Source organism: Colobus angolensis, unplaced genomic scaffold (genome assembly GCF_000951035.1).
Source record: "Colobus angolensis palliatus isolate OR3802 unplaced genomic scaffold, Cang.pa_1.0 Scaffold24, whole genome shotgun sequence".
NCBI classification, from domain to species: domain Eukaryota; kingdom Metazoa; phylum Chordata; class Mammalia; order Primates; family Cercopithecidae; genus Colobus; species Colobus angolensis.
Window position 1 is genome coordinate 10,978,542 of NW_012115599.1, and position 22,541 is coordinate 11,001,082.

The 22,541-nt window shown below is 49.8% G+C and overlaps 1 protein-coding gene across 1 annotated transcript; it reads left to right on the forward strand.

The window, feature by feature from the left end:
* The first annotated feature begins 478 nt into the window (after positions 1-478).
* On the forward strand, positions 479-21,787 carry LOC105514171 (chromosome unknown open reading frame, human C6orf222). The gene is made up of 12 exons (XM_011945354.1): positions 479-652; positions 6,658-7,271; positions 8,640-8,756; positions 10,592-10,656; positions 10,935-11,172; positions 12,239-12,370; positions 13,402-13,463; positions 14,047-14,287; positions 15,130-15,261; positions 16,341-16,405; positions 17,909-18,163; positions 20,154-21,787. The coding sequence occupies exons 2-12, from the start codon at positions 6,662-6,664 to the stop codon at positions 20,187-20,189; spliced, it is 1,953 nt and encodes a 650-aa protein (XP_011800744.1). The 5' UTR covers positions 479-652; positions 6,658-6,661; the 3' UTR covers positions 20,190-21,787.
* Positions 21,788-22,541: the final 754 nt, after the last annotated feature.

Genomic DNA, 22,541 nt, shown 5'->3' on the forward strand with positions numbered 1-22,541 from the left:
GCAGATCTGGAGCACATGGCTCTTGTGGGCTCTTCCTTCTGGGTTGTCTCCAGGTCAAGGGACGTATGTATCCCATCGCTGACCTTTCTTTCTAGGTACCCACTAATCTTCAAAGATAACTGAGGGATGTTGTAAAGGCAATAAAGCTACCTCCACTTTCTTCCCCTAACCTGCGTTTCCCATTAAGGCTTGTTTTCAGCTCTACAGGTGGGGCTTTCCCCAGCCAGACCTTAGGTTATTTTCTGAGCTTTGGTTTCTTATTGGGGTTTGGGTGCAATAAGGAAGTTGTCAAGTGAAACTGTTTTTTCCAGGGTAGCTGAGCTAAGCCTCCTATCATTGGAGGAGCGGGGAGCAGCCCTGGGATGGGTGGTAACAGGTGGAGGCAGGTGAGCCAGCCCATGGCTCTCTGGATTGGCTGCCATGAGCTCAGCTCCTGGGAGATACTATATATATGGATGGCCAAAACATCTTCTGAGACACTCAGAAAATTGCCAGCATCAAAGTCGTGGCATCTTCTCCCTAGGAGAGCTGGGTCTGACTTCTCATTGGACACAACTTCCAGCTGACAGGGAGGAGAGCCTAACACAGAGAGCTCTTGTCTGAAGATCTCAGCCCCGGGTGTTCAGGACAAAAGCGATTTCTGTGGTCCAAGGTTGGTTGAACAATACCCTCTCCTTTGGGGGCTGGAGCAGTGGGTATGTATCTTGGGGTCCTGAGAGGAGTTTAGTCCTGGGAGTCAAACCAAGAGTCCAGTTCCAGTTCTGCTTCCAGCATGCTGGGCCCTCCCAGAGAGGCAGCAGGGGTGGAGGTGGGGAAATCAGTTTTCTTATCTCTGAAAAGATGAAGCAGGGTTCAATGACATTATCTCAATGGGGTGTTTCTCAAAGAGCTCTGGGCTCACTTGGACTTAAAACTCTGTATTCAAGTCCCAATCCTGCTTATTAGCCGGCACCCTGAGCAAGGAACTTCACTTCCTTGGGCCTCAGTTTTCTTGTCTGTAGGATGGAGCAGCATTACATATCTCACCTGCTAGTTCCCCTATAGGATGTGGTAGAGGTCGAGTTCTAGACTTTATGTGAAGGTACATGAGGGAACCACCGATAAAGGGGAGGTGTTATTATTACCTATGGTTGAATTAAGATCCTATGAGTTTTAAGGTTTTGGAAGTTAGTCCAAGAATGGGGAGATCTTATTAAAAAAACTCATGGTCTACTGCTTTCTTGGATGGGAATTTAGAGGCTGGGGGTGGATTATAACCCACAGTCCTGACCGACTCCTCATGCAGTGTTGCATTGCCCGTGGTCTTGGATAGAGGACAGAATGGGGTGGGGAGGGCATGGGTGTCTATACCTAGGCACATGTGATTGTGTGACTCTGTGTGCACAGGTCACTGTAGGCATGTGTGTGAATGTGGTTATTTCCATCAGTGTGAAAGAGCAGGTTTCTCCCCTCTAAGTCCGTATGTGTGTGCATGTGTATCTATGCTTACATGAGGCCATTTGGTATAGAGTAGAGAAGATAGGATTCGAATTGGGAGAAGTGAATTCGAATCTCAGCTCTCTGCTTCCTGGCTATGTGACCTGGGGCGTGTCTCTTAATGGTTGAGAGCCTCAGTGCACCACTGTTAGCCCATCTGAGTCACACACAGCCCTTGGCAAAGATGGAATGAGATCATGTAAAGGAAAGGGCTCTCTGGACGCCATGTGGCTGCATGAAGGTGAGCTGGTTTGGGTTTGCACATGCCTGTGTATCATTTGTTTGTTTCACGAATACCGAGAGCCTCCCAGGCTCAGGTCCCCTCTCACGGAACTTAGAGTTAGCACCGATGGCAAGTAGTGAGCTTGGTCATATAATTATTCCCTTACACTTGGGACAGGAGAAATACAGGGCGTCTTGAGTCCGTGTAGGTCTGTGGTGTGCACAAGTGTGTTCTGGTGACACGTGGATGTCTGTGGTGTTGACTGTGGGTCCATGTGTGTGTGCCACACACTCTGTCCCTCAGGGTGCTGCTGTGGGTGTGCCACAGGGTGGCTCTCTGTGAAGTTTCTATTGTGTGAATCATGGGTGGAAAAGGGGAGCCGCAAAGTTATCTCCATGAAAGGCACCAGAGCAGTTAGAGAGTAACGCGGCCAGGTGAACAAATTAGCAAACAGCATAGAGATGAGGTCACTGTGCAACTTAGAAAGTAAACAATACACAGCAGCAAGCTTGGGGAAGGCAGACAAACTTCCCGCTTCAGGGTCAGCTTCGTGAGCCTTCTCTGGTTCTTTGTCACTGTTGCTGGACATGTCACCAGTAAATGTCACATCTTATCAGAAGAAGTCTTGTGATCTGTAGATCACTCGGGTATTTCTGAGCTGATTTGGACTTTGCTCTGATATCCACAAGTTTACGAGAGCAGCTGGGTTTCCGTCTAGTGAGGCCGCGCTTCTGGCTCAGGGTTCCTGGTCTGGAGCACAGCCTGCGTGGGGTGGGATTCCCTGGTGGTCGGGCTGAATGTAGTTGAGCACCTGGGGCACAAAACAAAGAAGAAGAAAGGAAAGTCTTGCTTTGATAAATCCTGGATAGCAGAACTTTATACTTGGAAAGTCTTGAACGCTTTAATTTTGGCACATGTAGGAAAGGGGAGGTTATTAGGATTAAAAGACAAGCTTCCCAGGGCTTCGAGACTTTAAAAGTCTGAGGACACACCATCCACAGAGGCTCTTCAGTGGTCTTCCTGGGGGCCTGTGGCTGTGTCTTCCCCAGTCAGCCGCAGTCTCTGAATCCTTGGCCCAGAGCTGAAGACAATCTGTGAAACATTACAGAGGAGGAGCAGTCGGAGCGGGGGAGAGAGAGCTGGACTGAGCACAGTCACAGCCACCCAGAGAGGAAAGAGAAAAGAAGGAAGTAGGGCTGGTATCAAATGCTGCAGCACGTTAGGGAGGACAAGGCATGGGAAGAGGTCACTGGATTTGGAATTAGGAAGCCTTGGGAGACCCTGGAATCTCTTCATTGGGGAAACTCTTGGATAGCAGAGGCTGGGCGTCACCCTTCCTGCCTCTGGGCTGCCGCAGCAGCTGCGGAGCTCCTGGCCTTAGTTTCTCTCATCTCCCTGTGGGCTCAGGGCACCGGTTATTCCAGGGAGGGGGCGGCCAAATCACAGTAGCTTTCCTGAAAAAACATCAGGGAAAGCATGTGCTGGTGGGATTGTGTTAATGTTCTGATCAGGAGGAGCAGCGTGTCCTTGGAATGCGTTAGGAGGATACTGCCGCCATTGGCAGTGGCGAAAACCGTTTCCATAGCAATGACAGCTCTTTAAAAGATGACTGTGTCTCTCTTCCCGTTAACTGGGTAAGGAAGCGCTGGCCCTCCGTGCGATGGGTCCCATGGAACCAAATCTGTGCAGACGGAAGAGAGGCTGAGCTGAACAAGAGTGCCCTGGTTCTGTGGTTTTGTTAATGAACAGCTTCTCTGCCAACCCCATCCAATTTGCCCTGACCACAGGAACATATGGAAAACGCAGAGAGAACCCTGACACTGTTCAGTAAATATTTCTGGCTCGGCTTACTTTTCTTTAAATATGATCTTAAATCACATAGAACTTCAACCTAAATTTATCTTCTTTTAAGACCATGTGCTTCTGAAGAGACAGCAGATGCAGGGGAATGGAACATTGCTGTCATCACTGTGTACTCACATCCTTATTCCTGCACATTCAGAGAAGACCAGAATATTCCGTCTGGGGGCACACAGTGCATCTCGTTCATGATTGTATCCCTAGCACCGAGCATAATTTCTGGTGCAGAGTGGGTGCTTATTAAATGTTTGTTGAGAGAAATAAGTGAGAACAAACATAAATATTTTCCTCTATGACTTCTCCTTATCCTACCCCGCGTTGTCTTCAGAAACACAACCGTAAGGCAGCCAGTCTCTGAGTCTTTCAGGAATATTAGTGAATTTCCATATAAGGTACAGATACATATTGCGAAAAGTTTCCGTGTAGCCCAGATGTTCCTTTTAAGGAACATTAAATAACAAATAAGTCCTTTTAAATTGCCTGCCTCCACCCCGACCTGATTTCTCATTTCCTCCAAGGTCATCCACGTGTGGACACTTGGCTCCAATGGCCTCTGGCCTCGGCGACCTGGGGCTGCAATACCGTCTGGTTTCCTTCCCAGACGGGTGCTTGGAGGAGGGAAGGCATCCCAAATGTTCATGTCACCTTCAAATGTGTGTTCCCGTTTCTTTTCTTCTTTCTCTGTATCTTCTTCACTTTCCTGTGGATCCCACACATAAGAAATTGCAATTATAGATTCTTATTTTTGCCTCTAAGCTGAGCATAGCAATAGAATACATTTTAGAGTACATCCCATACCACTAAACATTACTTGGTCAATGCATGCTAAAGCTATAATGACAAATTAGAGCAGGCAACCTGTGGTCCTAAACTCCACAGGACTCTCCAAGGGCTCAGGTTTGGCATTCAAAACCATATTTTATTTTTCTTTTACCTTCCACTGAAGGGAAGAGGCCTTCTGAACAACTCTGGAAAAGTTGGAAAGCCCCAAGAGTTTTAGATTAAATTAAAGACACACAAATGAAGTGCACTGCCCACACCCAGGCCTGCTTGAAATGCTGCCCAGGGTTTTTTTGTCATTTTCCATTGGCCACTGCTTCATTCTGGATGGAGAATGGAAGAGCCCCTGCTGCTCTAAGATGAAATTGGCCTGAAAGCAGTGATTTCATGTTAACTACACATCCAAAGATACCTTATGTGTTGTGCCATTTACTAAATGTGTTATACATCTATGCATTTGTTTAATAAGTGCTTATTAAGTAGCAGTGATATGCTAGATAATAAGTGATTATTGAGTAGCAGTGATATGCTAGACATTGTTCTAGGCACTCAAAGATAGAAGACCTAGCAAAATAGACACAGGAGATGGAGAGAGACTCAGACAGGAAACAACTAAACACATAAAGACACGACATTGCACACCACCAGCCCATAGGGTAGGAGGGGAAAGGGTGTGCTGATGGGAAGTGGGCAGGGAAGGCCTCGATGGGAAGGTGACAGTTGAGTACAGCCCCAAAGGAAGTGAGGGAACAAACCATGAACAAACTCATTCTTTCCATGAGAAAAGAATGTTCTAGAAAGAGGGATTGGCCATTGTGAAGGCGCTGAGGCGGGCCGGCCTGAAGGACAGCAAGCAGGGCTGTGTGCGTGGAGTGGAGTGAGAGAGACGTGGTCAGAGGGGTGATGGAGGCTGGTACGTGTGGGACATGCCTGCTGCTGTAAAGACTTTAAGTGAAAGGGGACCCTTGGAAGAAGGGAAGTAACTTTTGTTTTAAAAGCCCCCACAGCTGCAAAGTGGATAAGTTACTGGGGAGGGCAAGAGGAGAGCAGGGAAGTCAGTTAGGAGGTGGTGGTAACAGTTCAGGTGAGTGCAGATGGGGACCTAGAGACCACAGGGGGCTGTCGGGGTGAGGACAGGCTCTATGTGAGTGAGGCCAACAGGCTCTGCTGATGGGTGGATGGGGGAGTAAAAGAAAGAAAGGAGGCCAGGCGCAGTGGCTCATGCCTGTAATCAGCACTTTGAGAGACCGAGGTAGGTTGATCGCTTGAGCCCAGGAGTTTGAGACCAGCCCAGACAAACACAGCAAGATCCCATATCTATTTTCTAAATAAAATTATTTATTTTTTAAAAAAAGAAAGAAGTCGGGGTGACTTTACATTTTTGGCTTGAGCAGTTGGAAGAAAAGAGTTGCCACTGCCGGAGCTGCCTCATGGAATATTCACGACAGCCTGTGAGAGAGGGCAGGGCTCGGGCATGCTTCAGATGAGAACTGGAGCCAGAAAAGGTGCCTGAGCTGCCCAAAGTCCCAAGGCTAGTGAGGGGCAGGACTAGGCCTCTGGCTCCGGCTGTATTGGTTTTCCATTGCTACTGTAACAAAAGCCCCCAGACCCAGTGGCTTTGGACAAGATGAATTAATTATCATGCAGTTCTGGAGAAGTCCCAAATCAGTCTTGATAGACTGAAACCTAGGTGTGGACAGGGCTATGTTCCTTTCAGGGGCTCTGGAGGTGCAGCTGACCAGCCCTGGGATCTGAGCACGATCTTCCTGTGGTCCAGTTTTATCCTCTGGAAAATGAGAATAATGATCCCCATTCCCCGAGGGTTTTGGGGGAATTGGCACAAGACAACAGCTTTGAGAAATTGTTGACATGGGAAGTTGACACTACTCACATTAGCAGGCAGGGTGAATGGGTCCACTGGTCAGTGCCGGGAGCCAACTTCAGCGTGCCCAGGAGGCCTCTGGTGAGGCAGCTGTTGGGCCGGGCAAGGTGGCTCAAGCCTGTAATCCCAGCACTTTGGGAGGCCGAGGCGGGTGGATCACCTGAGGTCAGGAGTTCAAGACCAGCCTGGCCAATATGGTGAAATCCCATCTCTACTAAAAATACAAAAATTAACCGGGTGTGGTGGCGGACACCTGTCATTCCAGCTACTTGGTAGGCTGAGGCAGGAGAATCACTTGAAGCCAGGAGGTAGAGGTTGCAGTGAGCTGAGATTACACCACTGCACTCCAGCCTGGGCAACAGACCAAGCCTCCATCATAAAAACAAAAACAAAACAAAAACAAAAAAACTAAGGGAGCTGTTTGTTTTCGTTGTAGCCCGATGGAGAATCCAAGGTGCCCAAGGAAGCCCCTGGCGGAGAGGAAAGCCAGGTCTCTGGACAGGCCGCTGGCCCCCAGGAAAGGCTTGGAGCCGTGGGACTGCCACTGCCTCTCCCTGCCCACTGCCCCCTCCAGGAAGGCACTTCACTGGGCGACCAGTGATTGGGCCAGCCATTCAGACAGCCCAGCTCCGTCTGCAGAGGCTCACTGCACCACCGCTGCAGCCCCCACTCCCGAGGAGGCCGGAGAGTTTCTCCCCAGTGAGCAGAGGCCTTCGCAAGACACCAAGAGGGGGTGGCTAAAGACGGTGCTGAACTTCTTCGTGAGGACAGGCCCTGAGGAGCCCAGAGAAAAGGCCAGCAGGAGGCCAAGGGGGAAGGAGGGCCTCTCCCAGCCTCTGGAGCCCCTGGAAGCAGCAGGGGAGCCAGCCCTCAGGAAGAGAGCCCACCACGACAAGAAGGCCAGTCGCAAGAAGCAAGGTCACAAGAAACATACGGCCGAGGTGACTAAGGCAGCTCAAGACCAGGATACCAGAGGCCAAGAGGAAGGGTTGTCCAAGGTGGCTGCTGCCTCACGCTCTGGGGAGGCTGACCTGGGCCCAGCTCGCAGGGGTGAGTGGACCGTGCCTGTTCCTATGGAAACCCCTAGGGTGCTCTAAACTTGCTCCAGGAGCCTCTCCACAGAGTGACAAGAATAGTCAGGGGCTGCACCGCTGTGACTTCTTTTCCTTCCTTCCTTCCTTCCTTCCTTCCTTCCTTCCTTCCTTCCTTCCTTCCTTCCTTCCTCTCCTCCTCCTCCTTCTTCTTCCTCTCTTTTCTTTTCTTTCTCTCTCTCTTCCATTCTTTATCTTTTCCTTTCTCGCTTGCTTGCTTGCTTGTTTTTTTTTTTTTGACGGAGTCTCTGTCTGTCGCCCAGGCTAGAGTGCAGTGGCCAGATCTCGGCTCACTGCAAGCTCCACCTCCCGGGTTCATGACGTTCTCCTGCCTCAGCCTCCCGAGTAGCTGGGACTACAGGCGCCTGCCACCATGCCTGGCTAATTTTGTGTTTTTTAGTGAAGACAGGGTTTCACCATGTTGGCCAGGCTGGTCTTGAACTCCTGGACTCAAGTGATCCACGGGCCGTGGCCCCCCAACATGCTGGGATTACAGGTGTGAGCCACCACGCCTGGCCCACTGTGACATTTCTTTGAGGTAGAACAGCATCACGGCTGAGCGCTCCAGGGAAAACCACTCGCAGTGCCGCCGTTCACAAGCTGTGTGGCCCAGGGAGGCAGGTTTCCTCTCTGAGCCTCAACTTTTTTCATGGATAAAATGAAGATAAATAGTTACTATCTCATGGAGTGGCCACAGCCCACAAGGAAAGTGCTCAGTGCACAATAGCTGTTATTGCCAACTCCTCTAGTTTCAGGAGCATAGACCTAGGAGAAATGAGAAGGCAGCGAGTCAGGTGGGGAGGGAAGCCCTACTCCCACCCCACTGGTGCCTATGTGCTTCTGGCTGCTGCTTCCAGGTCTTGGTTCTAGACTTGGCTCCATCAGGAGTAAACTTGCTGTGTGACCTTGAGCTTGAGCTGCTCCCTCTGGAACTTTTGATTCCCCACAAATAAATGAGGGTGCTGACTCCCAAGGTGCCTTCCTATTCTGCCTCGCAAGGCTCTGGAGCTGAATACCCACTGGCACCTAGAGGGAGGGGGGCTCTGCCTTGCGGCACTCAAAACTCGGTGTTTATGATGGGGAGAAGATTGAGGATTTGCGGGGAGGGGGTTAGCAAGAGAGGTGTCTTGGTGGAAGTAGCCTCTTCTCAAATAAAAACCTTAGTGGGTTTCTGATTTTTTAGTTAGGCCTAGAGCAGGCTGCAGCAGTGCCTGTTGCACTATGAATTCTGTGCTGTTTTCTCGTGTTGATGAACAAAGTCGGGAGAATGTCACTGACACACGCACATACACACCTACATACCCGTTTGCTTTCATCTCTATTCCAGGTGGGGAAGATTCTGATTGCCACTCCTTCCTCATCACAGTGGATGGTGCTGGAGCTCTTCATGTTTCTCCCCACGCCACAGGTCACCAGCAAGAAGAGGAGCTCAAAAAGCCTGATGGTGAGTCGGAATCTCTAGTGACCTTTTTGCCTCTGACTGAGGTGGCTGTTACTGAATGAGATGGATTGTTCTGAATGATTACTGAGACCTTGGATGGTGGCTCTCAAAATACATGCACTGGCCTTTCTTGCCTCTTTTGGTGCTTCTGGCCACGTTTGCTTATTTTAGAATTTCACAGAAGGGAGGCTAGGGAATTGGAAAGGCTGCTGGCAAACGCTTCTGCCTTATGTGTTAATGAAAATGGAACTTTTCTTAGTCTTTTAAAATGTATTTTACTTTAAAAAATATATAGAAGAGTGAAAAGTATAGTTCAATGCTTTGTATACTCACAGTTGTTTACACTCTGCCACAACTTGTATACTCATAGTTGTTTACACTCTGCCAGTTTGCTTTGTGTGCATATCATTTTGTTGCTGAATCATTTTGGAGTAAATCATGCTTCATCCCTAAATACTTAAACATGTATCTCCAAAAAATAAATACAGTCTCACACAAAACCACAATACCAAGAGTGCTCCTAATAAATCGAGAATAATCTCCTATTCATCTAATTCCCTGTAAAAAAGATGAGCATATTTTATCATATGTGAAATGAAGGAGCTATACATGTGTCAAAGAATAACTAAAAGGCATTGAGTTAGTCATTTTGCAGCTAATTGTTTTCTTACATGAGAGGGAACCAGCTGGTAGCTGAGTCAAGCAACAAAAGCCAAACAATTTATAAGTGAGAGGCAAGTGAGAGAGGGAAGTTAGGAGTAAAAAAAAAAAAGGCAAACCCACAGACAGCCTCGGAACAGGGAACCTTGTTTGCATCTCTTTTCATGTAAACTCATCAGCTGGTACGCATCAGAGGACAGTGTGGGCACATTGTCCTTGAAAAGGCTGACCGTAGGCCGGGCGCGGTGGCTCAAGCCTGTAATCCCAGCACTTTGGGAGGCCGAGACGGGTGGATCACGAAGTCAGGAGACCGAGACCATTCTGGCTAACACGGTGAAACCCCGTCTCTACTAAAAAATACAAAAAACTAGCCGGGCGAGGTGGCGGGCGCCTGTAGCCCCAGCTACTCGGGAGGCTGAGGCAGGAGAATGGCGTAAACCCAGGAGGCGGAGCTTGCAGTGAGCTGAGATCTGGCCACTGCACTCCAGCCTGGGCGACAGAGCGAGACTCCGTCTCAAAAAAAAAAAAAAAAAGAAAAGGCTGACCGGAGTATCAAAGGAAACCATTTCCATCGTCAGTGGCTTCTCTGTGCAGACATGGGGGTGTGGCTGAGGCATCAGCGTGGCAGGCTCTCTCTGTGTCATGCTTGCTGATGTCCTTTCATCCTCCACCTTAGTGAGGCCAGGTATCCACCATTTTCCCACTGGACTTTTGCAGGTTGGAAGATCAGCATTAGCCTTGCAAAGTGTTCTCAAGCCCAGTCCCTCATATGACAGCCTGACAGCCTTCTGGGGGAGGCAGGACAAAGATTATGACCCACATTTCACTGGGAGAGATAAAGGCCCAGAGAGATTAAGAAAGTTATTCAAGGTCACACAGCTTACTGAACCCAAAGTAGATGTTCCGAGATCTGTGACTTTCAGAGGAAACAGTGGGGCACAAGTTGAATGCCTAAAGGGCTGACCTGAAATTTCCTGCATGAAGTGTCATGGTGTGGCTCAGTGCCTTCCCCGTGGATCTTCCAGCCTTCTCTCAGAAGGACCTGCCCCTGGGATGTGGCGCTTTCCCTCCACTGTGTGGCCTGAAGAGTCGTTTAAGAGAACTGTCCAAGACGATAATTTAGAAGGAGTTGTCTGTGCATTTAGAAAGAATAACCGGATGCATTTGCTTTCTTCCAGAGGATGCTATCATTCAGATGATTGTGGAATTGCTCAAAAGAGTGGGAGACCAGTGGGAAGAAGAGGTGAGGAGTAAACTCTGCAGGTCTCCAGGGGCTGTCTGCCTTCTCCTCCTCCTCTGTCAAGCTCCACCTGTCCTTACAGGCCGGGCTCTAGTCCCTTCCTTCCCTGAAGCCTCCTTCTGCAGCTTCAGAAGTCAGCCCTCCCCCTGCTCTGGCCTCTGCTGCCTCCCCTCTCCTGGGGCCATCCTGCAGCTTGGCTACTCTTCACTTTGCATCCAGAGAGCTTTCCCCCTCTCCTCAATGTCATGAACCTGACTCAGTGTTTCTCCTCTCCCCAACAGCAATCTCTGATCTCACAGCCGGGGGTGGACCTGCCAAACCCAGCACTAGCTGTTAGGAAGCAATCCCAAGAGAAAAAGACAAGCCTCAAGAGCACCTTTTCTCTTAAGAAACACGGCTCCGAGGAGGCCAAGAGGAGGGCCGCAGATGTTTCCAGTCCAGAGGCCCGGCCACCCAAGAAGTCCAGCTTTCTGCCCCTGTGTGTTGGTGGCCATCGGCCTTCCATCTCCAGCAGCTATGGTGAGCAGGCTCTGCAGTTGCCATAGCAACCCTGCAGCTGCCTCCAGCTCTGGAACCTTCCCGGGGGATGGAATTGGCCACTTTAAAGGCTGCGTTGCGCCTGGTCTAACTTTTGCACTCTGCCCTGAGCGGTGTGAGGATGACTGTGGGAAGAGAGAAAGAATGCCAGCAGGTCACCTCCACACACAAAACCTCAGCAAGGTCTAGGCAATCCCAATAAGCCCTTGATGGAAATTATGTTCCGTGATTCCCCAACCATCCACATTTCTTGGCTGCCTCAGCTTCTGCGCCCTGGCAGGGAGGGGAGTAGTATGTACAGGAAGGAGCTGGAGCAGGGGAGGCAGGAGACCTGGGTTCTAGCATATTGTCTATGTCATTCCCCATCTTTGTGCCTCAGTTTCTTCACCTGTAAAGTGAGACATTTCCCTGCTGCATATCTATAACTCAATCAGTCCTCACAACCATCAGATGAAGTACAACTATTATTCCCACCTTACAGATGAAGGGACTGAGGCTTTGGGAGGTAAAACAATGTGTTCAAGGTCACGTGGCCCATGGATGATGGGGCCAGAGCTAGAGGGGGAAAGGATCAGACGAGTCATTTCTTCCTGGGCATCAGGGAGAACAGGCCATCCTGTTAGGTCATCCTGGCCAGGAGACTTTACATCTTAGAAAGGAGGGGTGATGCTTAACACCAAAGAGGGGAATTTCAGGCCACGTGGGAGATATTTTCATGCAGGGGGATTCTGGCTGTGATTTATTGGTTCATGTCATGGGACATGACAGGCCTCTACTATTCAACTTGTGGATCAAGTCAAAACGGTGGAGGGAGGAGAGGGCAACAAAGCCCAGGAAAGCCAGTCCTATGGAAGCACAAAGGGATAAGGGAACTTGGTCTGGGCCAGTAAATCAGAGACACGGCCCTGCCCAGCAGCTGTCTTCCAGCCCCATAAGGCCTTAGTGTGATCCAGCCCCGGAACCCACTTTAGAGTCTGTGCTAGCTTTTGTGCATAGTTGACAGCCGCAGACGGACAAAACACACCCCCTTTTTCCTTCTGCTTCTCAGGCTTGGAAGAGCCTGAAGTCCAGGAGGCCCCATCTACAGAGGCTGGGGCTGCAGGTCCCTTCGTGCTTCCCACCCCATCAGAGAGCTGGGGACCTGGAGAGGAGCTTCAGCTGGACAGAGCCTCGGAATACAGTCAGTACTCCTCTCCTTTTCTCAGACACCCCTTGCAAAATTTCTGCTCTGACTCCCCCACTTGCAAAGAGACACTGAGCCAGAAAGAGCCAGTGACCTGTCCAGACCTCCCTTTGAGTACAGCAGGCTGGGAGGCAGCTTGGGGCCCAGAGCCCAGACCCAAGCCAGGCTGCCTGACTGAACCTCAGTAAATGGCAATCGTGTTGGTGCTCGCCCTGATGAGGCAGACAGGAGGCAATGTGAGGCCCACAACAAGTGCTCAGCCAATGGGGTGATCTCATGGACCTGGGTTTGAGTCTGGGCTCTGACCCCTTTGAGCCGTGTGGACTCGGGCAAGTTACTTCATCTCTGGTCTCAGTTTCTTCATCTGTGAAATGGGGACAGCAAGTACCTACTTTCTAGAATTGTCAGCAGCATTTAGGACAGCCCCTGTCCTAGACAGTGGCTAATACGTGTTAGGTGCCATTTGTTGCCCTTATTGTCATTGTTGGGTGACCCAGCTTGAGAGCAGAGCTCAGAAGTAAAGAGGATAGGGAGAGGGGTAGGAGCCTTAGGACGGAAGCTCAGCTAATGGCAGCTGCCATTGCTGTAATTATTATTCCACCATTGGCAGAGCCAGGCCTAGAAAAAAAGAATATATATATATAAAATCACTGGCAGGTCTGAAAAGACCTGGAAAGATCTCTGCCCCCTACCCCCTGCCATTCTGCCTTGTTTGCTTTTCATAGAAAATATGCCTTGAAGGGGGATTCTGCCTGGACAGGGAGAAGGTGCAGGGTGAGGGCACCTATAGGGAAGGGGCCTTTCCAGATGGCCCTGAGGGGCTCCTCCTGGGCGTCTGTTTAGAGGGCCTCATCGGTAAAGTGAATGTGTATCCCATGAAACCAGCTCCGCCCTCAGGCCACCTCTGGCAGCTCTTTAGCCCCCTGGAGAATCACCCAGGGAACCACCAGGGCATTAGGAAATGAAGATTGACCACAGAAGAGCTTTTCTAGCACCCAAGTGTAACCATGCCTGTTGATCTTTTTCAGAAGAATTCATTCAGAAGATCATTTCCATGCTCCAAGATTCGGAAGAACAGCGGGGGGAGGAGGTGAGGAAGACACTCCCCACCTAACCCTGACCTCACTGTGGGCTCCCCAACCCTGCCTTCCCTGTCCTTGCCGCACTCTTCTGTGTCCTGCCAAAGCCCTACTCCAGTCTCTTTTTTTTGGAGACGGAGTTTTGCTCTGTCGCTCAAGCTAAAGCGCAGTGGCTCGATCACAACTCACTGCAACCTCCACCTTCTGGGCTCCAGTGATTCTCTTGCCTCAGCCTCCTGAGTAGCTAGGACTACAGGGATGCGCCGCCACACCCAGCTAATTTTTGTATTTTTAGTAGAGACAGGGTTTTACCATATTGGCCAGGCTGGTCTCGAACTCCTGACCCCTGGTGATCCACCTGCCTCAGCCTCCCAAAATGCTGGGATTATAGGTGTAAGCCACTGCACCAGGACCCAGTCTCTCCTTCTTGAATCTTCCCCAGCCTCCTCCAGTCCACACATATTTCCCCAGCATTGAGGAACCACTCTTCTCCGGGCAACGCCTCCTAGCCCGCCGTGAGTCTCTTTCCCCAGCTCACCTGAGATCTCCTCAAGGTCAGGGGCCCCGACTCAGTTTCTCTCATCTCCCCCACAGCAACCTCAAGTCCAGGAGGAAGAGGTGGGTATAGAAAACCCGGCCCCACACTGCAGAAGGAAATCTTTAGAAAAAAAGTCGAGCTTCAGGAGAGCGTTTTACCATAAGAAACACAGCTCCAAGGAATCCAGGAGACCGGGAGCAGCAGGGGCTGCCAGCCCGGAGGCCCGACGGCCCAAGAGGCCCAGCTTTCTGCCCCTGTGTGTCGGTGGCCATCGGCCCTCCACCTCCAGCAGCCTTGGTGAGCAGGCCTGGTGTTGCCATGGTAACAGAGGCTTCCTCTTGGGCAGGGCTGCTGTGTGGCCTGTCTGTCGCTGACAGGCTGGCATAGTGGGGGATGTCCACTGTTGCTGAAAGCCCTGTTTATTTCCTTGCTGAGCAGAGTGGGGGGTGTGGAAGTGTGGGGAGAGGTGAGGGGCCAGGTGCCAGCAGGACTGCACCCCCAGTAGCCCCTGCTCACAGCACACGCCCTCACCTCCCTCTCCACATGCAAACACTTAACAACAAACGTGGTGGGAGATCCGTGCCACTGTGCATCAGAATCACCTGGCCAGTTCATAGAAAAGCACAGAGACCTGGGTTTGACGAAGAAGGAGATGGTGTGGGCCTGTTTTTTCACTCCACCAAAGCATGAGGGCCACTGGTGTACAGTAATTCCCCTGACATCACAGAGTGCCTACTACGTGCTACTTGCACACATATTATCTCATTTAACCTGCTCGCAGCCCTGTGAGGTCAATCTTATCACTCCCACTTAACACTTGGAGAAAGTGAGGTTCAGACAGGCTAAGGGACCCAGAAAACCTGGCAGAGGGAAAGGGTTCGTTTGGTGGGCCCTGTTGGCACACCTGTTTTAACTGAGCCCCTCCCAGACTGAGGAGGCAGAAAGGGTTGGTGGGCAAAAGTCAGGTTTCTGGAGAAGGCCAGGAGTGCACCACGAACTCCTCTGCGGCAGAGCCGGGGACAGGAAACTCACTGAGGAGCCTGGAAACCAGCCCCCACTGATGCCCGTGCCTCCGAACATCTTGTCAGGAACTAGATTCAGCTCTCTGCAAAACACTCAACAACTCTTTTTTGCCCTAGATCCAGAAGATCTCGCGGGCCAGGAGCCCCTGCCTGCAGAAGGGGAGCCAGTTGTGATCTCAGAAGCACCTTCCCAGGCCAGAGGCCACACGCCAGAAGGTGCACCTCAGCCGAATGGAACATGTGAATCTAGTCAGTACCACCCCTGCGCTTACCTGGACAGCTTCCTGGGCACTTCTCTTCCACATGGAGTTCACAGGCTGAATAGGGGAGGGTTCTGAGGAAGGAATGGGGAAGGCAGCAGGCAAAGACCCCAGGAGACTCTAGGATGGGGCAGAGGGCACAGGCTTGGCCTTAAACTGGGGCGGTTGGGGCCCAGAGTTGCAGGTAGAGGACACCTGTCTATCCTGTGGGATGTAATTAACACCCCCCATTCATTTGCCTGAACGTTTCATATGAAATTCCTAGCTTGCTCCAGGTCTCATAAGCGGTGTGCTGACAGACAGGCTCTCCACTGGGAGGAGGATGCCCTACTTTGTAGCATTTGCAGATTTCCATGGCATAAATATTTTTACTGTGGCTGATTTCAAGCTGCTAACAGTTTGTAACAACTAGTCCACAAATTCATTAGCCTGGCATGGTGGTGGGCACCTGTAATCCCAGCTACTCAGGAGGCTGAGGCGGGAGAATCACTTGAACCCAGGGGGCAGAGGTTGCAGTGAGCCGAGATCGCGCCACTGCACTCCAGCCTGGGTGACAGAGCGAGACTCTGTCTAAAACAAAACAAGACAACTAGTCCACAAATTTCCTGAATATTTACAGTGAACTTAGTACGAGCAGGCCCTGGCACATCGCTGCTTAGAACCCAAGTGGATGGGTGCATTCCTAATGGGTCAGTAGCCCTGGCATGTCCCCTCCCTGCATTCTGATGTGCTGCTCTTCATCCAAACTCCCATTCTTGACTATGCTACTCTGTAGCCTAGACAAGGGACACTGGGAGGCCTCAGTTTCCCACCGATCAAATGAAGCCGAATGTGGTTACAGGTGAGGCCTTTCTGTTTCTATAAAGGGAACCCAAACAAGGCTCTCACACTCCAGCTCTAGTTTAAGGCAAGAATTGTCTTGGTCCATCCTAACTAATGTGTGTGCTGGGTTTTAGAGAGAAAATACTGTCTTTCCCAGGTGGATGTGTCGTTGCAGCACTTTGTTTTTGGAAGGGAACTGGGCATCAACCAGTCGACAGTCACTCAATCCTCCTTTCTTTTCCTTAGAGGAGATCATCATCCAGAAGCTTGTGGAGCTTCTCCAAGAAGTGGATGGCCAACTAGGGCAGCAGGTGAGCACCACTCAGCCCTCTCCAGGCCAACCCCAGGGCCTCATCTACCCACAGCTGAGACCTGGGTTCCATCCCCAAGTCTGCACCTCTGGGCAACTTTGAGCATGTCCCTTCACCTTTCTGAGTCTCGGTTTCCTCTTCTCCAAAATGAGAGATGATTACCTCCTTGACCAAGCTTAGTGCATATGTAGAAAGTGCCAGACATGTAGCAGATGAGGGAACTGTTTAAAATAACACAATGCTCGTGTGGCCTCCCTGCCCCAGCCAGGACCACTCCTGTCCAAATCAGCTATTAAAGTTCGGCTCATGTCCCCCATCCTTAGAAGCCTCCCCCGCCCACACCTGGCCCCACCCGCCCAGCCGATTCACTCTCTGTGGTCTCCGGGTTCACTCTTGGTCTTGCCACGCCCTTCAGCATTTATCTGGTCTCCCATTCTTTCAAACTTGTTGATTTTCCTCACCTGATAGGCAGTCTATAACAGAAGGTTCCCCACCCTTGGAAAACACAGTCTATTTGGAGAGACAAACACAGATCACATGTGAAGAGGTCAGGTTAAAGATGAGTAATCAGCATAGCGGACGCTCTGGGTGCCTCTCTTCACCACCAGAGTGCACACTGGCCCGTCCAGCTGCCAGCTCCTGCCTCCTTGTGCCTGAGGACACAGGGCCATTTTGCAACCCATGTCGGGGGCACAATTAACAGCCTCCACTTCCCCATGAGCAGCCCTCAACCAATGGGTGGTGGGAATCGGTGGATAGAGACCCTAGCTCCCTCGCTTTCATGGGGTATAACTGAAGAATGTGTTCTCAGCTGGCTTCCGGTTGCCACCCCTTGGGCCGCCTTCCCATTCTTGTTCCAGGTCTCCTTCTCCCATCAGCATTTCCTGGGATCATTTAATGAATAAAATCCTATACCCAAGTCCTTGTGTCTGGGTCTGGCTCTGGGGAACTCATTTAGTTATTAACAGAAAGGAGCTTGTTGGAGGAGGCTTAGAAGGAACTAAAATTCCTCTAACATCTACTCGGCACTAAATCGTTTCTGTAAACTCTCTCATTTCATTCCCCCTCCAATCCCCCCCAGCAATCCTGGGACTGGGTGGATATTTTACATTTTACAGATGACCAGAGGCTCACACACCTAGTAAGTGCAACTCAGGCATCCCAATTCTAGACTGTCATACATTTAAATAATAAAGTAAGATTACTTGTCAAATAAGGAGTGGCTAGGGTAGATGAGAAGGCTCTGTGGGGTGTTTGCTTCTGAATTATCTGAGTCTAAAGACCTGTACTTCCATCCTTGCCCTCTACTTTGTCCTGCTGCTTTGAGCTGGACCTTGCAGAACAGATTCTGAGAGGCTAGGGGCAGTGGAGGGATGTAACAAGGGGAGCTCATGCCAGGGACGAGGAGGTGCCCCACCTGGCTGCATGGAGTTGCAGGAGGGGCAGTTGGTGGGAGGGATACTGCCAGCAACACTAATGACCTGCTTTCATTTCCGCTTGCAGATCAGGCGCCACCCCAGCTTTAAGAGGTTTTTTTATGAGTTCTCGGACTCCTCCCTCAGCAAGCTGGTAGCCACCCTGCGCAGCCAGGTGGCCCACTCCTCTAAGCTGGACAGGAACTGCGCCAGAAGACTCTACCAGTTTGATGTTAGCTTAGCTAACAAATTTGCTGGCAACAACAGCCACGCCATGTGCATCCTCATGGGCCTAAGAGACCACTACAATTGCACCCGGTTCCCATACAGGGAGGACCAGCCGGTGAGAGAGGGCGGGGAAGACAATGGCGATGTGGCATAAGTGACAGCAGGCTCACAGTTGGCCTCCAGTGGGATCTATTTATTCTCCTCTCCCCTCCCCTGCTCAGTTCAGAATTTTGGGGTCTATCTCAAATGCCACCTCCTCACTGAGGCCTTCTGAGACAATTTTAAACCATGACGACCTTTTTCTTTTCTGAAACCTCACTGATTTTACTCCATAATTAGCATCTTCTTTATTTGGCTTTGGTCTTCAATTACATGTACATTTCCATGCTTTTTTGATAGAATGGCATATTGGATGGGCTATGATCTTAGCTTGCCTTGTTATTATTTTGTGGGCTTTGTTGCTTGCCTTCTCAATTCTAGGCTGTCATAAAATGTAAATAATAAACTAAGGTTATCTATCAAATAAGGGGTGGCTGAGGTAGACAAGAAGGCTCCATGGGCTGTTGGTTCTGGAAGGCTTCCAGGAGGCGATCACTCACTGACCTGGCCTTGGTTGCTTAATGAACAGCCTCTCTCCTGACGTCACCTTCACTGTTCTGAGTGCATTTATGCTTTTCCTAATAATTTCCCCTCCTCCAAGTCTCTGAGATATTCGCTTCAGAGATGATGCTTGTCACTGATTTTTTTTTTTTTTTGAGTCAGGGTCTTGCTCTGTCACCCAGGTTGGAGTGCAATGGTATAATCACTGTTCGTTGTAGACTCAACCTTCCTGGGCTCAGATGAGCCTCCCACCTCAGCCTCTCAAGTAGCTGGGACTACAGGTGCATGCCACCATGCCTAGCTGACTTATTTTTTATTTATTTATTTATTTTTGTATAGAGATGGGTTCTCACTATGTTGACCAGGCTGGTTTTGAACTCCTGGCCACAAGCAATCTCCCCACCTTGGCCTCCCAAGGCCAAGGTTCATGCTGGGATTATAGGCATGAGCCACCACACCTGGCCTGATTTTTTAAAAATTCTGATCTCTCCTATTTTTCTGGTGGACTCTGATAAAGATTTCTTCATCCTTTTCTAATTCACTTAACATAACCTGCTTACAAACATTTGACCCAGATCCACAGTGCAGAAGCCACTGAATGAAGGTGTGACTTTAGAGGAATGAAATGTTCTGTTTGCTGGTGTTGGACCAACAGGACCAGAACTTCTACATCCAAGTGGTCCCCTGGGAAACCAGACCCTTCTGCGATGATGCTACTATCACCCGAAACACTTCTGTCTTTCTTGGAATTACCTTTAGAAGCCATTTGAAAAGTCTCTCAAGAGAGCTGGCTTATTTCATGATAGTTGTATCTTGTCATTCGAATGCTCTGCTCTACGTTGGCTCATCTTCCTGGTGGGAAATCCTCCTTACCATAGACCTGTCTCTCTTCTTGGCCTCCCTGTCTTCTCTGAGAGAATAGGAATGTTACAGATAATTTGCCCTCTAGGGTGGGTTGGGTAATAGCTTACAGGTTGATCTGAGTTATTCGTGAAAGATACTATAGAAACATCAGTTCTGACATCCTCAGTTGCCCTGACTCCCTCTTCTGGTTTTACTAACCATTCATTCATTCATTCATTCATTCATTTAACTGGTAGCTACTGACAGCTTCCTATGTGCTTAGTTGTGCGAAGTGCTGTGAGGCTCTGTGGAAGGTTCTGCCTTCAAAAGCTTCATCTGCCAATGGAAAAGACAACTGTTTGATGACAAAATTAAATAGCAGCCAAATGCCAAATGAGTGGTAACTGAGGCCCATGAAGCAAGTTGGTCCTGGGAGCCTTCCAGGAGGTGAAGGTGCTGATTTTGACCTTTGAGAATGGGGAGGCTGTCTGGGGAGAAAGGATCAGGAGAGCAATGTCAGCAGGAGGTGTTGCAAGAGCAGAGACCCAGAGATGGAGGCTGGGGTGGGGTGTCGATGGGATAATGGGAAGTCTGTTGTTTCCAGAGTGAACCCATAAATAATTGAGCTGTGGCCAATATCTATGTTCTTTTTCTCTTCCCAGGACATCACAAGTCCTGAGATTCAAAGTCCAGATTGAAAGCTGTATCTTGCGCTCAGATTCCCTTGAACTAGCCGAATGGTTTGCAGCTTTAGCCAGGAGACCCTGAAGATGCTCTGTGATGTCCCAATCCCTGCTTCACAAACGTGATGGAAGACAAGAGCAGACAACCATTCTGTGTCCATACCCTAGTATCTGAGAAGCACAAAGCATTCTTCCACAAGGCAAGACACAGAGGCCATGTCTGGGGAAATCAGCACTGGACTGGGAGTGAGGAGACCAGGGTTCCACCTGCTGGACCTACCCCAGAATTGCTGCGTGACCCTCCACACATCCCCACTCCTCTCTGGAATTTGGAGTCTAGGATCCCACCCAGAAGGCCTACTGATATTTTCTCCGATGTTTGTTTTAACCGAGTCTAGTTTTTAAACTAAATTTTTATTTAATCTCCAACCAGAACATTTACATGCATCCAAGCAGATGTGCATCGAAGTGTATCCCATCATTTCTTCAGTTGACCAGCAGTTCTTCATGCTCATATGGACTTGCAGATGCCTCCCAGGAACTCTGCAGGCCTCAGATGGAAAGACCTAGAGACTGCGGACCCTTGGTCTCTCAGAATCCTTCTAACCCTGTGTCCTGACATTCTGTGACTAGAGAAATGGAGCTGATACCTTGCACCTCTGCCATCTCATGGGATTGGCTAGGAGTCAGTGAGAAAACGGGTGTGAAGAGTTCTAAAAATTACCTAGTGCCATGTCCATGTATGTACTATAGCTTCTTTTGGGTAGTTTTCAGGAAGTGGAGGAGGGCTTCAATGGGCTAGACTGCCATGGATTGTTGCACAGGGCTGCACTGCTCAAGAGCACCATACTCCAGGAAGTGCTATTCATATCCTAGACATTGTGTGTTTGTAGATTTATGATGACAGTTTTGCAGCTGGTAGCAGTAACACGTCTTGAGAAAGGGCTGCTTTTTTGTATTTGCACAAAGGTGAAGTGTGGGGGTGCCAGAGGCTTTGCCTTCTGTACAACTCAACAGTTTCAACAGCTTGACTCAGGCATGAAATTTGCCACATGTTCATATCTATGTGCAGGAAGGACAAGACTATAGACAGACAGCCAGTTCCCTTGGACGCTGCCCAGAACATGTGGTCACGGGGGAAAGGGTGTTAAACCTGGATGGCAAGTGAGATCTTGTGACCCTTGGCGACATGGTATTGCCGTGTTGAACCTGCTGTCACACCATGGGGTAGGACTGGGGAGGAGGAGCAGCCTAGGGCAGAGAGGCCCTGGGTGCTTACATGGGACTGGCCTCCAACCTGAGGCACCAGCTCCATAAGCTCAATTCAGCCTATCTGGAAAGCCATTTAGTTTTTATTGCTGCTTCTGAGAAGTGGGGGAGAGGTGAGCTATTTGTGGATTTGTTTTAGGCAGTGTTCACGATCATAGCACCCAAATATGAAGGGTCAGAATAAGTTATGAAATGAAGGTCAGGAACCTTTTGTACATAGTTTCTTATTCGGAATGATGTTCTTTAAGCCCTGTGAGTATTTGGTATGTGCTTCTGATGCTGGCATCTGAGTCTTATTTTTGAACTGTGTTATTTGAGCAAATAAAGAAATTAACTTGCACAAAGGTGTGATCTGGGTTATTCACCATGGAAGCAAGACAGATAGCCACCTGCCACATCTATGACAGTCTGGTGCTTGCAAGGCTGTGGGGGTTGGCCTCCTTGTCCCTGCCTGGATCCCCTCCAGGTGTCCCATCCTTGGAGAGCCAGCTCGCTGATGCAGTAAAAATAAGTGTCCTGGGCCCTGGGTGTCAGGAGACTTGGGTTTTAGTCTAGCTGCCCCCAGGCTGCGTGACCCTGAGGACAAGATACTTGCCCTCCAGACCTGACATTCTACAACTCAGTGACTCTCAATGTGACAGTTCATAGTATGTCCAGGAAAATCAGGAGCAGTACTGATTCTACGTTGTCTCTTATTAGTCCCCCAAATCTGGTATTTAAATTCTGTCACTCAGAGCCAAGATAAAAAATTGTTAGAATACAGCACCAGGTTTTTGGTCCATAAAATGTGGTCTCCAGGGACAGATATTGATGATGTTCTTTCTCCTCTCTCAGGTGACACATGAGTATTTGTTCCTCAGTCCCCGAAGGCTCACCCTAATGCTCCAAGGATAGCAGGAGGAGGCGACATTATTATCCTCCTCTCACAGATGAGGAAACAGAGGCTCAGAGTGGGGAAGCGCCTTGTTCACAGTCACACAGCCAGATACAGACAGAACCCAGCCAGGATCAGGCTCTGATAACTCCTATTTTAGTGCCCTTCCCTCCACTTATGATCTTATCCATTAGTTCATTTATTCAACCAATGTTTATTGAGCA